Source organism: Mustela putorius, unplaced genomic scaffold (assembly GCF_011764305.1).
Source record: "Mustela putorius furo isolate JIRA1106 unplaced genomic scaffold, ASM1176430v1.1 tig00000450_pilon_pilon_pilon, whole genome shotgun sequence".
Taxonomy (NCBI): Eukaryota; Metazoa; Chordata; class Mammalia; order Carnivora; family Mustelidae; genus Mustela; species Mustela putorius.
In genome coordinates this window covers 2054763-2070556 of record NW_025421385.1, presented here as the reverse complement: position 1 = coordinate 2070556, position 15794 = coordinate 2054763, and the positions used below count along the sequence as shown (strand labels likewise).

General features: G+C 57.0%; 1 protein-coding gene across 7 annotated transcripts in view; it reads left to right on the top strand.

Annotated features, from left to right (window-relative positions):
* The first annotated feature begins 9390 nt into the window (after positions 1-9390).
* The window catches only part of LOC101685581 (centromere protein J-like), a 29204-nt gene continuing 22800 nt past the window's right edge, over positions 9391-15794 (top strand). For 5 of the 7 annotated variants that reach the window (XR_006606782.1, XM_045080040.1, XM_045080039.1 and 2 more), the window contains exons 1-3: positions 9391-10090; positions 10424-10553; positions 13690-13896. Coding sequence is in view for 6 of the 7 variants with exons in the window: in XM_045080040.1 (XP_044935975.1) it covers positions 9813-10090; positions 10424-10553; positions 13690-13896 (615 nt within the window). In the remaining variant the exon portion in view is untranslated. Of the gene's footprint in view, positions 10091-10390; positions 10554-13689; positions 13897-15794 lie in introns of all 7 variants that reach the window. The other 2 variants (XM_045080037.1, XM_045080036.1) reach the window with 2 other exon arrangements.

The window sequence follows — 15794 nt, the reverse complement described above, 5'->3', positions numbered from 1 at the left end:
GAACTGTGACACCCCCTCCTCCAAGCAGAGGCACACATGTATTTTTTTTTTTAAAGATTTTATTTATTTAACAGAGAGAGATCACAAGCAGGCAGAGAGGCAGGCAGAGAGAGGGAAGCAGGCTCCCCGCCGAGCAGAGAGCCCGATGCGGGGCTCGATCATGACCTGAGCCGAAGGCAGAGGCTTAACCCACTGAGCCACCCAGGTGCCCCCACACATGTATTTTTAATCATAAATGGTGTCGGGGCAGCTGGGGGGCTCTGTCGGTGAAACGTCTGACTCCTAGTTTTAGCTCAGGTCGTGAGCTCAGGGTAGTGAGATCGAGCCCCGAGTTGGGCTCCTTGCTTAGCGTGGCGTCTGCGGGGGCTTCTCCCCCTGCCTCCGCCCCGTGCACATGGGGTATTCTTTTTTTCCTCTCTCAAATAAATAAATAAATAAATCTTAAAAAAGTGAGCGGTGTCCAACGTAAGTATTGTTTGTGCTTCTTCCCCATCCCTGACCCACGCCCTTCCCAGATCGGGGCGGGGACCCCAGATCGTGGCTGTCCCCCCCCCCGCACCCCCGCACCCCGCACTGGCTCTTCTCCTTTCTGGGCTTCTTTCTCTCGGGTCCGATAGGCCAGCGCCCGCCGTGTCTGTAGCTGTGAGGCCTGTCGGAAGCGATCTTCGGGTTCTGGTTCTCCTGAGGCCGGAGGCGACACGCTGGTCCCACAAATGTCCTCTCTCTCCTCATGGGGGAGGGACGTGGAGCCCATGGGCCGTCCGTGTGGCGCCTTCGTCTGGCGCCCAGCACTGGCCCAGCACCGTGCAAACTCACAACCCAATAATTGAATCCTTAAATTTGTGATTATTTTCTAATAACAGAAATGGTCTCTTCTATATAGGAGAGCCAAAAAGGAAAAACGTTACTCTTAACCCTGCCGCGCAGAGAATTTCCTTCCAGGAGGTCGTGCCGACAAGATAGAGTCGGCGCTGCTAGATGCGGCTCACAAGGGGCTTTGCCTCCATGCGACGTGCAGTTTTTACTAATTTATGTTTCAGAGAGAGACCAGGCGGCCCCTCCGGCGACTCACGGGGGACTCTCGGTTTCCCCTCAGGGTGGGTTATTCTACGAGCCACCTGGGCCTCACGCTTCGTCAGCGAGCAGAGGAGCAGACACAGGGATGCGGGTGTTCGTAATTCTGATTAAAACGTACTTCTTAGGGGCACCTGGTGGCTCAGTCAGTGAGGCGTCTGCTGTAGCTCAATCGTGATCCTGGGTCCTGGGTTCGAGCCTCGCATCGGGGTCCCTGCTCTGCCAGGAGTCTGCTTCTCCCTCTGCCCCCCCCACCTGTGTTCTCTCTCTCTCTCGTAAACATAAATACATAAAATCTTCTAAAAAATGAAAATAAATGAAACACACTTCTCAGAGCCTGATCCTTGAGAAGCGCCACCCCTTTCTCTTCTCTGTGTCCTTGCGTCTGGCTGCGGAGCTGTGACTTTGGGGGAGAAGCCCTCATTTTCCTGTTTCTTGGGCTCGAGGTCGTGACAAGCCTGCCTGTCCCCTGCTGAGCTGCCGGTAGACCCATCCTCCTGTGGGCAAGTGCTGGTCCCCACAGACTTGGAGGGGAAGGAATCCTGAGAGAATCACATTTTATCAACCAAGTATCTTTCTCCCTTTATCACAATCAAACAGAAAGTGAAGCCACATTCACACAGGCTTCCTCCCAGTTCTGGAGAAGCCAGGGAGCAAGAGGCCTTTGACCTGACGCTCAGCAGGCAGAGAGGGAACTTCCAGGGAACAACGGATCTGCCCATACAGGGAGAGAGGAGGACCTGAGGTTCATAGTGGACCCCATTCAGGACCAGCTGCGTTTCTCAGCCTGAGGCCCTCAGTGGAGCAGGGGAGACAGTTACGCCCCAAACTAAGACGTCTTGGCTACAGTTTAGACATTTTCCAGTAGTTGAAGAATGTTATAATCTGGTCAATCTAACCGTTCACAGGGGTCACCCTAGGCACGGTCACTACTGTGTTTTCAGACTGCTACTCAGTGGGTGTCATCAGCTGCAAATGATCTTTCTGTTAAATCATAGAATCACAGCATTTTTTAGAGCAAGTGAACTCTTAGAAATTAACCCCAACTTCTCATTTAGCAGGTGAGGAAACTGAAGCCCCCGGAGATTTATTGACCCGACTTGACCTGGGCCGAGTTTTCCCAGTTAATGTCTCTGTCGTTCCTGCACGTGCCCAGAGCGCCCGCCGCGGCCGACACGGTTGATGACGCGCTTCCCACGCCCAGGCCCCGGGAGTCTGCAGGCTGTTTCCTTGCCCTGCTCTTCTCGCTCCCCCTGGCCCTGGTGTGCAGTCCCGGGGACGGAGCCTGCCCTGGCCTTGCCTCTTCTCTCCTCGAGCCTCCAACAGCCTGATCAGCTCCTTCGGCTCCTGGTCTGTGGGTGCAGCGGGCCTCTGGGGCTCCGCTGGGGACCCGCAGTCCTCCTCGCCTCCTGCCCTGGCGCAGCCGCGCAGCGCACTGTGGCGTGCCACCTCTGAGACCCTCTCTCTGCCTCCCAGCAGCGTCAGGCCCGCTCTGCTCCCGCATCTGTCGGAGGACACACTGCTCCGTCCTCTGGTTGGAAAGCAGAGCATCGCGACCCCCCCGCTCCCCCCAATCCGAACCTCAGTCCCTCCGTCACCTGTGCTCTCCCCGTCAAGGAGCTGGAGTGTTTGATTTTCTGCATTTCGGTTCCTTTCCAGCTTCTGAGGGTAAGGCCTAGATGTGCGCAGTTTACACGGTGTCCTCCTGAGTCCTGTTTCCTGTGGCCGCTGCCACGGATCCCCACAGACCTGGTGGCTGAAACCAACGCCCATAATTCTCATGGAGTCAGAGGTCAGGAGACCAGCCTGTGACTGTCAGGCCCAAGATCCAGGGGTCGGCCGGGGATCCCCTTCCTCCGGATGCTCCGGGGAGAGCTCACTCTCTCGTCTTCTCCAGCTCCCAGAGGCACCTGTGTTCCTTGGCCTGTGGCCCCTCCTCGGTCTCCGAAGGGGAGCGTCGCTTCCTCAAGCCCCTCCCTCCTGCTCGGGGGCCAAGTTCTCTCCCAGACTCTGACCTTGAAAGCCGGGAGTGACTGGGGGGGGGGCAGATGGTCCAGGATTATCTCCTGTCTCGAGACCCCTGACTTAATCAATTTAAAGTCACTCTGCCAGGAAAGGTGACAGATTCACATTTTGGGGCTCGGCCTGTGGGCTTTCCTGGGGACCATTACTGTGCTGACGACAATTTTCATTCACATGTAAAATGTGGAAAACATTGGCGTAGACATGGCTGTGTGACTGGGTTACTAGCGCTTTCTAAATGGGCTCTCCCTCTCCTGCCAGAGTCCACTCCCACAGCCCCCAGGTCTGTCTTGATGGACATGGTCACTTGCTTATCACACTGGGTGCAACTAGCCCGTGTGTCTGAGCCCACCCCAGGCTTGAGCCTCATCCCACACACTGCCGGAGGCAGGCCTGGCCTGCGGGCTGCCCTCCCCTTGGCACCCCTGCTTGGCAGGTCCGTCGGGACACGTCCTCTTTCTCTCGTCCTGCGGAACTTGCCTCAGCTCAAGGCCTCCTCTGGCGTCTCCTTGCAGAGGAAGACCCCGGTCAGCACCGTGACCGACTGCATGCTGACGGTCCCCTCGTCACGAGACTCCATGGCCCAGGTGTGCCTGAGGTTCCGAGAGACGGGGGACCACGTCTTCCATCTGTCCTTGGCCCGACCCACTCGCATCCAAGAAGTTAGAAAATTGGTCTTCGTCCGATTGAAAATTTCAAGACCAACATTCGTTCTTATTTATTTGCAACTATCTGGAAAGAGCTGGTTGGCAGAGCTCTGACTCGATCACAACCAGGAGGTGAAATCTTTACTGTGACTTTATGTCGTACAGTAAATGTCCGTGTCTTACATGAAGATTTTTAGCCGAAGCTCTAACACGATTCTGCTGACGTGTATCTGTAAGAGGCACCATTACCTGCTGGTCATGCGCAGTAGGACCGTGTGGGGGTGGATGATGCCTGGCGGGTCCCCGGGGCCGGCAAGTGGGCGAGTTCGAGACCGTGTGGCGGATTCGTGGACGCGCACTGGCTGTCCACCCGCGCCTCACCGCGGCCTCCGCTGGCGTCACAGACTGCGGCCCTCTCTGAGGATTCAGACCTAAAACGGGAACTAAAAACTGAGTTCAAACCCTGTATAATGTGACTTTCCCCAGATCAGATGACCCTTCTGTGATGGAGGCCGGCTCGGGTAGGGATTTCTGCGCGGTCCTCTCGCGAAGGTGGCTGAGTCCAGGCCACACACCGAGGAGAAATGCACCAGAGAACGCGCTCACAGGCCTCTGCTTTGCTGTCAGGAAAAGTGTGACGCTGCTGGTTTCTTTGGCGAGGACGATTTTGAATCTGCGTTTACTGGTCTTGCATAAACGTAGTAGGTGAAGTAATTGCATGTTATTTAAAAATGTTGTGATTTAAATATCTCATAGGAAAAAAATTAAATTTAATAAGTGCCGTGGGGTTAAAAGGAACCTAGAGATGCCCTCTATGTTGACATGTTTCTCATTCTTCATGGCATAGGTAGGCTCTCAAAACTGATTTTAAAAAATAATTTTTTCTTTTACTGGCGTGGTAAAGAAATTTAACACCCGATCTATATTTAAAGCTTTCTTCATCAAATTATAAATGCACATAACTTACAGAAGCAAGAGGTCTGCTGGGATTCATGAGAAGAATTCGCAGGGCCTGACCCGCTGCCCCATCCCGGACTTTCCCCTCCCTACAAGAAATCCGTTTGCTCTTTTTTTTCATGTTAGCCACTGCGTTTTGGTGTTTATGAAACCGGCGTGGATGCTTTTCTCTTCCACCTTTCACTCTGGGCCATTTCAAAGCCACGGAGAGGACCGAGAGTCGTGATTCATGCGGGGCCATGGGGCGTCACCTCGGTCCGTCCCTGCTCATGGCGAGGCCGCGTGCTCTCTCCGGGTGTGCGGTCCGTGCGGCCCGTGGGAGGCACTGAGGACGCCCTCGGGCCCCTCAGGACAAGGACCTTCTCCGACGTCAGCCACACGAGCATCACACTTGAGCAGACGCAGTTCAGGCTCCAGGAGGCCCCCCTGTTCCCCTACCCCGCGGCTTCCTCTGTCCTTCTCTGCCCTCAGGTGTGACTCGGGTCCAGGGCCCTCCCGTCCCGCACCTCACACACACTCCTCTGGTGTCTGTTTCTCTTCTGTTTTGGGACGGCCCACCACGGCTGCTCCTCTCCCCTCCCCCGTTGTCCCCTGGCCTGCGCGGCCCTGGGGCTCAGGCTCTGCTGCTCCGTCGTGACAAATGCAGGGTTTGGGATCCCGTTTTCCCCTACGCGTTTTCCCCTCTTACGAAAACTTAGAGCACATTTGTGCGTATCTGCAACGCTCGTCATCACAGATGTGGACTAAGCTTGCGAGGCACCCGAGGGGTTCTGTTCGCCTTGTATGAGGATTTTTTCTTTGCTGCTTTCTGGTCAACAGTAGCTCGAAATCCCAGCCAGAGCCCTGAAGCTCTGTGGACACATTCGGCCCAAGACCAAGAGCTCGTGCTGGGGACGCGCGGCTCTGCCCCACCCCGTCCCCGTTCATCCCTGTGGTGCCTCTGCTCCCTGCGGGCGTGTCTGCCCCACATCGGACCCCCGGCTGCTCCCTGAGCTGTGGGACTCCGAGCGGGTCCAAAGATACAGGTGACAGAGAGGATTAAAAACACAGACACATGCACACATACACACAGATACACAGACACAGACACAGGCACACACAGACACACACATGCACACGCACAGACACACATGTACTCACACACACAGACACACACATGCACACGCACAGACACACATGTACTCACACACAGACACACACATGCACACGCAGACACACGCACTCACACACACTTACACACGCACACACGGACACACACACAGACACAGACTCACAGACACACACGCACTCACACACATACACACACAGAGACACACACACTCACGCACACACAGAGACACACAGAGACACACACACAGACACACACTCACACACATACACACACAGACACACGGACACACACAGACACACAGACCGATCCTTTTGCTTCCTCAGAGGCTCACTCCAGACTGAAAGACTGAGAATGAGGAGGGACAAATGGTGAGTCTGACCCGCAGGAGACCACCTGGGGGCTCTGGGGGCAGGGGGCTGTCGGGCAGGCGGGAGGGCCCGTGGTGGAATGGGCGCTGGGTGTCGCACGCAGCTGATGCGCCACTAAATGCTACCCCAAAACTAAGAATACACTATGTATTAATCGAATTTAAGTAAAACAAGTTAAGAAAAGAAGTGAGGGACCGAGAAACGTCCACCCGTCACGCCGGGAGAAAGCCGGGGGAGCGATACTGACATTGGGCAAAACAGGGTTTAAAACCCTCAGACGTTCTCAGAAGAACGCCGCTTGTGATGTTTTGAACGTGTTGGGCTTTTTCAGACGAAGTGCCCGGGGCAGCGCCCACAACGCCGTCTTGGTGACTTGACCATGTGAGAACACGACAGTTTTGTTTTAGAACGGAACCACGGAAAACCAAACGCACACAGACGTACGGACACCGAGGAGCGGCTGCGCACATCACAGCCTCAGCGAACCCCAGGGAGAGCCGACCCTACCTCCAGAGCAGGAGTCCGGCAGCCTGTCCCCCGCTGGTCAGGGCGACACTTACAGAAACAGATTCAGAGACAGGCAAAGTCACGGGTGGCAGAGGAGGTGAAAGTCAGGTTTATTCACCGCTGTTTCCGGGCTGTTTTTCCATCGCTCTCTGGTTTTTGAAACCGAAGGGTGTGGGCGCCTGGGGGCTCAGTGGGTCAAGCCTCTGCCTTCAGCTCAGGTCATGGGCTCAGGGTCCTGGGATCGAGTCCCACATCGGGCTCTCTGCTCAGCGGGGAGCCTGCTTCCCCTTCTCTCTCTCTGCCTGCGTCTCTGCCTACTTGTGATCTCTGTCTGTCAAATAAATAAAATCTTAAAAAAACAAACAAACAAAAAAACCCAAAAAACCGATGGTGTGTGTGTGTGTGTGCGTGCGCGTGCACACCTGACATTGCAGGTGGTCCTCCTACTGTCCCGTCGAGTGTCCGGTCAGCACGCTGTGGCCTGTGCTTGCTGGGGATGGTTGGGACAGGCAGCTGTGTGTTGTGGAGTCTGGCTGACCCTCCGTGTGTCCACACCATGGGCTCCAGGGCAGAGCCCACAGCACAGACTGAGTGTGGCAGGACACACTTCGGGGTGGGCCCAAGGGCAGGCGGCTGTGTTGATTCCACCTGTTGACGGAGCAGCACCTGCTCTGAAGACAGTCACCTGGGCTTCCGCTCAAGCCCCAGCTCCCAACACCCCCCAAATATTGGCACAAATCACTTCCCCATTAGTTTATGCTTTTTTTTTTTTTTCTTACTTCAAAGTTTGTTGGGAAACACAGTAAGACACTGGACGATTCTTGCGCATCCCCAGGCTGGGGTTGGGAGGGACGGACAGCGAGGTGCTGGCTCTCTTACGTCATCCCGTGGCATCACAGCTCTCCCTACGGTGACCCCAGGGCCTTGGAGCAAGTCCCACATTGGGTTTTCCCAGTCCCTGGATCAAGGGCAAATTATATAGTTACATCTATTTAATTTAGATTCTGTAGCTTTTTTTTTTTTTAACCACAAACCCTCATATTGATTTTTATTAATTTGTTTTTTGATAGAAGAAACTTAAAAAAGAAAGATTTTCAGCTTTAATGTCTGTGGCCCTGCTCCTGGCTCCCAGGGAGGCTGTCCTTTAACATTTCCCAAGGTCAGAGCAACTCGACCAAACTTCAAAGCGTGGGCTGTTTCTGCCCTGAGCACACATTGTACATCTGTTTAGTAGAATTATAAACCTTTAAAAAAGCATTTCAGATATAAAGATAAGAGTAAAAGCTCTTCAAGTTCCCATGAGACCCGAGCCAGGCAACCTGCACATACTAAAAGCTTGAGATAAAGACTGCAGCTTTCTGAAATGTTCTTCACCCTGAAGATTTTTAACTCTTTGGGTGAAAAGAAAAAAACAGAAAGCAAAAAAACCCCAAAACACATCTAACTCTGTATTAAGTGCTCTTCCCTGGAGCTCTCTGATCTCTGCGAAGGTGGGGTACCTTGGGCAGCTGTCCTCACTGGGGCTCAGATAAAACTCTTTCTTGTTTCTAGAAATTCTAACAGGCTTGTTCAATTTGTGTTGACAAAGCGCAACGATACTTCGGGAACTTGAAGGAGTGTGTGATGTGACCCCGGCAGATGGCTTTCCACTCTCCCAGGGGAAATCACGGGGGGTCAGACAGCACACACGGAAGACTCATTACACTGGGTCTAGAAGAGAGAAAGCCACGGGGCTTCGTGTCGGGCGTCAGCGCTCCTCTCCACGGACACATGCCCGCGTGTGGCAGCCTCCGCCTCCGTTGTCCCCGGACCCCGCCCGAATCTCTCGCACACACCTGGGCTTCTCAGGAAGCGGCCTCGTGTGTGCAGGCGCAGGACACGATCACTCCCTGCCTTAAGTTGACTGTTTCGTTGACGACCTGGCTCATAGGGTCTACTGTGGGTCGGGAATTAAGCACAGTCCTCATTCAAGTACCAACAATTCTTATTTCAAAACCTCACATCCTTAACCTGAAATCAGAAAGTGGAGAAGAAAAGCTACCGGGTGCTCTGCCTTGGAACAGGGAGGAGGAGTCTGGAGATGGCGTAGTCTACGCACATCACCGCATCAGACGTAGACGGGCAAGGCTTTAGACCATCTCGTATTTGAGTAATTTGGGCCCCTACAAGATTAGCTCCATTCATTCAAGACACCCGTGCTTCGCCTGTAAGTCAACAAGACCTGCGCCATGGTGGGTGCAGACCAACCGAAACCTAGCTGGACAGCCTTAAGGGCACCACAGGGACCTCTGTGGCTGGAGGCTACAGAGGATGGGGGAGGGGCTGTGTGGACAGTGCATGGCCGAGCTCTGGGCTCCCCAGCAAGTACAGAGCTGCAGGGGCATCTGGGACCACCGCGCGAGGGCGTGTCAGGACTCCAGGAGCTCCGCTGTGAGTCCCACTTCATGTGGCTCGCAGGAGCTACTCTGCGGGGGCCTTTCTCCCGGGCCAGCGGTCCTAGAGATCTCAGGGCTCTAGCACGGACTGCCTGAATACCACGCGGAGCACCGGGCGCCGACGAAGGCTGGTCTAGGAGAGCAAGGGCTGGTTGTCAGACCCTGGGGAGCACCCCAGCTCGCCAAGTCGTCGGGTCTCCCGGTGAACGGGGAGGGCGCCCCTTTAAGGAAGGGAGTCCGTTAGAGCCGGATGCGGGGGGGCACAATAGGGGGCAGAACTGCCACCGGGGCCGCGCAGGGGGCTGACGAGGGAGGGACTGAGGACCAGGCTGGCCGCCCCACGTCAGAGAAATGGGGGCAAAGAGCCTCCTGGTTCGGGGCCGCGGGGGTGACGAGGTCAAGCCGACTTCCCTGTGAGACTTAGGAAGCCCCCTGGGCCGGATGGCGGGAACACTGGCTTGTTCACTCATCGCGCCTGTCGGGACATTTGGCGGTCTTTGGTCAAGAGACACAGGCTTTCGCCCGGCCTGTCCTCCGTCGCTCTGGTCCCGTGGCTCATCCTCGTGTCGCGGAGCCCGTGGTCTGTGACAGGCGCACTCCTGCTCCGGCGCAGGGGCCCTGTCGGTCCACCCGAGGCGTCTTCCGAAGTCCGCCCCCTCCCCAGACTCGTCCCTGTGCCAGGAAGTCTTTGATGTGCTTCTGGGTCAGAACTCAGCCTCGTTTCGGTGGAGACCCTGTCCCCTCACGTGCAGAGGAAGAGGAAGGCCGCCGACCTCCCAGCGCCGCGGAGAAGCCGCCATCCCAGAGCCACTCCCCGGGTCCCCAGCTGGAGCGGGAGCGAGAGCAGGGGCATCGGTGCGTCCGCAGATGTCCGGGGGTGTCGGGAGCGCAGGGGACACAGCTCCGGCCTCTCTGGGAGCCAGGCCTCCCCCGCGGCCCCGCTCCTGCCCTGGCGCTGTACGGAAAGCGGTATTTCCAGCACGGGACATGGATCTGTGTGGGGTTTTTCCGAGAACTGGGGGTGGGGCGGCTCAGCAGGGCCGGGAAGAAGCCCAGCCCCAGGTTTCCCCGTGAGACGACCCTGACCACACCAGCCACAGTGCTGGGGCCCATTTCCGAGGGGTTCACGCGGTTTCCCTCCGTGGCCTGTTCCGGCCCTACGGTCTGTGGCTCCTGACACAGAGATGGCTTTTCCCTGGGGTCAGTTTTGTCACCGTAGGGACAGAGGGCTGTCCCTCGAGCGCACCTCACAGTGGAGGGGGGGCCCAGGCCGCTCCCCATGGCCTCCTCCTTCCCGCGCAGGATGCTGACCGCAGACGACCCCGCCGAGCCCGCAGAGACCGGCCGCCCGCGGGAGGATGGCGGACCCGGGGCCCACGCCAAGGACACGGCCACGCTCTCCGGGGAGCACGGCCCGCCTGAGCGGACGCTGGTGAGCGGCCCTGCTGGGGACGGGACAAGGCTTGCCCTGAGTCTCACCCGCTGCTGTCCCCGTCCCCGAGACCGGCACTGAAGCCCCCAGGCTTCCTCCTCTGGCCGGATGCTTCGACATGGCCATTGATATCGTCTCCTCTGGGAGGGGCAAACGGGTCTCCTCCTGCGGCTCTGTGTCTTGTAGATGAGAGGCAGGATGGGGAGGGTCAGGACCCCTGGGTGTCTCCATCAACTTCCCTAATTCAGGACAAGGCGCTAGACTGGACGCACTTGGTTAAAAGAAGCTAGAAGGTGCCCGTGACTTCAGTCTTGCGGTCGGAGCTCCAGAGCGCCCTCAGCCTCCTCCCCTGTGCCCAGAGGGGAGGTCTGCTGCTGCCCTCCAGCCGGCCTCCACGAAAGCCCCCACGTGTCCCCTCCTTTGGCGCCACAGGTCGAGGGCTCATGGCCATGCCACGCACGACCCTACCTCCCGTCACAGCCCTACTCATGCTGCACACACAGTGTCGGATGAAGGACCCCACGGGAAAGCGGGTCTGCTGGGTTTAGAACGCCGTAGGTTCGGCTAACTTCTGAGCAGTTGGCCAAATATCCATTTCAACACCACACAAAGGCTGTTCTTGTGTTTCTGGGAATTCGGAGGTATTTGGTGCAGGGGCACTGGTCATTAGTGGGTTTTCTGAGTGATGGGCCTGCCCTGAGCATGTAAGGTGCCCCTAGCGCCTTGGACCTTCAGGGGTCTGGGGAGCTGTTGCGTCTCCATGTCAGCAACAGAGAGAAGGGGCGTCTTGCTGACAGTCCCGAAGCACCAGAGGCGGGTGCAGCCCTGCGTCTCGGGGCAGGTGATGAGCTCAGAGACTCGTAAGAACACAGACACGTGAAGCGGTGCCAATGCAGTCTCGGCAACTGCAGCAGGGGTGCACGGGGAGGGCGCTGTGTGGCCTACAACGCCAGGTGGCCGGGGGCAGAGGACAGTCTCTGGTCAGCTGGACGCACTGGCTCGGAGGGTTCGGAGGCGTGACTGAGGTTCTCCTCAGATACGATTCAGATCCAGGCTGTACACAGTGTAAAGCCTTTTCCAAATCACGGACCACAACCGCCAGAAAGGGTGGGGCAGGGGTCCTGTGATGACCACGAGCATCACAGCCCAGCTGGAAACCCCTCCCGGGGTTTGTCCCCTGAGCCGGGGCCGCCTCTGTCCCTGACGCCTGGCCAACGGTGTGCCTCCAGCCCTTCTGTGACCGCGGAGCCCCAGATCCCTCTCTGTCCCCTCTCCTGCCTCCTCCCATGCCTCGCCCAGGGTCTGTTTGACCTTGGGAGGCGTTACTGGGCAGCGTCCATCCTGTCGGCAGACAGAACGTGAATGAGCACGGCCAATGGGCTGTTTGTCCCGTCAGAGAGTGACGAACATTTTCCAAGATACGGGGAGGACACCAGCTCTGGGCTTGACCTCTCTGTGGGCATCTACGGTCCCCAGCCCATGAGTCTGTGACCTCAGCCTGCAGGGCCTCCGTGGGCCGGGAGGAGGTCACTTCCCTCAAAGGCTGGTTTCAGAATTACACAAGAGGCCTTGGGAAGCTGGCGCCAGGGTCGGCCCCGCAGCCGGAGCTGGGTAGACCGTGTTTTCACGGGGCTGGTGTGCAGGACGCCCTCGCCTCTTTCCCGGGGTGCGTCCGAGCTAAGTTCCTGGCCTGCAGCCATCCGCCCCCAATGTGTCCGGGCCAGGGATCTGCCCCCAGTGCTGGGCCGCACCAGGTGGCGGGGAGCCCCCCGTGGACCGACGGCCTGGTGGTGCCGCCTGGAGCTGGAGGTGACTCACCGCCCCTCCCCGCGGGCCTCTCCCCTGCACGTGCTCCCCAATTCCCGAGTGCAGACTCCGGGGCGGAAAGTGACCCAAGTGCGTCCCAGGACCCTGGCACCCTCTCAGCTTCCACAGATTCGGCGTTGTCAGGATAATTCCTGGGCGAGGGTGTGGATTTTATTTAAAATGAAACTGCAGTTTCTTTCCCAGTCTTTCTAGAGTAAACAGAATGATACAGTCACTAATTTCTTCTCAAATGGTGTTATTTTCATTTTTAATCATAAACCTGCGATGTGATTCTAATTATTTTTCAGAGATAATCTCTGTGAGAGGAAAATACTTTTTTCCTGAGTCTTTTTAAAAAGATTTTATTTGCTTATTTATTTATTTGACAGACAGAGATCACAAGTAGGCAGAGAGGCAGGCAGAGAGAGAGGAGGAAGCAGGCTCCCCGCTGAGCAGAGGGCCCGATGCGGGAATCGATCCCAGAACCCTGGGACCATGACCTGAGCCGAAGGCAGAGGCTTAACCTACTGAGCCACCCAGGCGCCCTGGTTTAGTTTGTTTGTCTGTTTGTTTTGAGTTTTATCGACTCATTTTCTTTATTCTGAGGTTCTCTGCTAAATCGTTTCCCAGTAGGCGGGGGGATACGCGCCATCCCGCTGGGTTCTCACGTACAAAGACCGCTTTGCTTTGTCTGACACTCAGTTCCCCTCTTACCTGAACGTCTGACTCGTGTGCTTCCCTGGGAAGCGGCAGCACGTTCCAGAGGGCGCGGGAGATACAGACGCACTCACTCTGCGTCTTCCGTCGTCCGGGGCCCCCATTCGGCCCGGGTCCCACCTCTCAGAATACCCCCCTGAGGTCCTGCTGGCATTGTTTCGGAGGAGACACGGAGGCCCAGAGAGGCAACGTGTCTTACCAGAGGTCACACAGCCGGGCTGTGGTGACACCAGGGTTAGAACCTCGGTCCGGGTCACGTCAAACGCCTGCTCTTACCCCTCGCCCGCTGCCCCCTCAGCATTAGATTCAGAGAGAAGTGAGGGCTCTCGGCCTCTGCTTGCAAACAAAATGACTCTAGAACCATCTTTTCTGGTTATATCAGGAGGAATAGCTCCCGACGAGCACCGCTTGTTTGCAGAGGTGGACCTGGTGTCAGGGTCATGCTTGTGTCCTCCGTTCCTCTCCTGGAAAAGTCGGGTGACCCATGGGGACGGGCTGGAGGGCGCTGCGGGAGGGGCTGGCGAGCTGGCCGGAGCAGCGCCACCTGAGAGCTCGTCTGCCCTCTCCGTCCTCCCCTCTCTCCCGTCCGCGCCTCTCTCCCGTGCTCCCCCAGAGCCAGCAGCTGCAGCAGCAGGTGGCCCAGCTGCACGAGGCCCTCAGGAGCCAGGAGTCCCGGTGGGCCGCGGCTCAGCGCCACCTCCAGAGCCAGATAGACGCCCTCGTGCAGCAGAACCTGGAGCTCCGGGATGAACTGACGGCCCCACGGCCGCTGTGGGAGGCAGACGCCGCCCTGGGCGCCAGGCTGAAGCTGGACACTCTGGTATGGAAAGCGTGCTCGTTTTATGTAGAGGTGACGTCACAGTAACGGGGACGCAGGGTCCGTGGCGCTGGCAGTGACACTCGCCCTCCTGTCGGCAAACCCACTGCACTCCCGTAGGTGGTAGCCACCAAGCACGGGTGTCCCGGAGCTGCCGGCTCTCTGCGGGCACCTGGTGACCCACTAGGGCAGCCTCCGGCGTGTCTCCGGGACTGGGTGCAGACCAGGTAGGGGCTGTGTGTGCCTGTTTGTACATGGCAAGGACCCCAGTGCTAACCCCAGGGACAGACCTGGAGTGCTTGGAATTGGGGCCCCGCTCTCTGATGCCAGAGCCCGTACACAGTCCCCCAGGGGTGCTCTCGCCAGCACCGGGACAGCAGGGTGGGGAGAGATCCCACTGCCCTGCCCCACCTCCAGAATCCGTATTTAGGAACCGAGCAGCAGGACGACTGTGGGGTCAGCTGCGGGGCTGAGGGAACACGCTGGAGCGGCCATGGCCGGCAACCCCCCAACCCCCGTGTCCGTCCCCTAGTTCCTGAGTGTGCGTCTGAGCAACTCAGATCATCACGGGCTTGTGCACAGCTGTCCACAGGAAACCGTGTAAATCCCGGAGAAACCTACGTGGGCTATTTTCTAGTGAATTTGGGAAAGTTCTCATATTTCTTATTTGCACTTACTGTGCGAAGTTTCAAGTCTGTAGTTCAGAGTGAGGATAATCAGCGATGACACAGGCTTCACACACTCACACTCACGCACTTACTCACACATGCACCCTCACACTCATTTGAGCTCGGGTGCTGATGAATTTCGAAACATCCGTTGACTCTGCGAACTGCTCTGGTCACAGGGTGGGGGTTCATAAGCACAGCGTCCGCTCGGAAAAGCACACACGGACTGGAGGAGGACGGGACGGCCAGGGGCTCTCACGGCGGGGAGGCCCAGGCCCCTCGGCGGGCAGAAGTGACTGTAGGGACAGTGTTTCGAACGGCTAGTGACACACGAGAGCAAGACTGAGGTTTAGCCGCTCTGGCCACGGGACCAAAGGCAGTTCCCGTCGCCTCCCCCATCCACGTGGGGGGTCCTGTCCCTCGGCTGAGCGTCCTGCTGTCCCGGCTTGGCTGCAGAACACCGCGTCTTGAGATCCTGCGTTTCTGATCTTCGATACGCTGTGAGACAAGGTTGAAAGTAGAGTCACATTCCCTTCCTTCTTAACACTTTCCCAGGTGAAGACACACAACCCGGGGAAGTAAATGTGGGTGTCCTTTCTTTTGTGGCCGTTGGGAACGTGGGGTATTCTGAAACAGCGAACAGCCATGAAAGCAGCCCGCGTTGGGGATGCTGTGTTCGTGAGGCCTCCAACAGGCCGGGGGGGACCAGCCCAAGACCCTCCCCTTGCATCCGTATTTCTTCCTAGCACACTGCACTTGCTCTTGACTGGTTAAATTTTTTTTTAAAGATTTTATTTATTTATTTGACAGAGAAAGAGATCACAAGTAGGCAGAGAGGCAGAGAGAGAGAGAGAGGAGGAAGCAGGCTCCCCGCTGAGCAGAGAGCCCGATGCGGGGCTCGATCCCAGGACCCTAGGACCATGACCTGAGCTGAAGGCAGAGGCTTTAACCCACTGAGCCACCCAGGCGCCCGACTGGTTAAATTTTGAATCTGTCTTATAGTTACTATACCTTCGAAGATGTGGACGTTTCCTCTGAATTTTCTTTGTGATAAACCTCCTTGTAGGTATCCCGATCTGCTTTTGGGAAAATGTCATCTCTGTCAACTGATAATAAAGAGATGTTACTGAAACATGCAGGCTACAGGAGTCATAGTGCTATTGTCATAGGACAGGGACAGTCATCTAAACCTGGCCTTTCTTCCCAGGAGACCCTCCATGAGCATGACCTTTA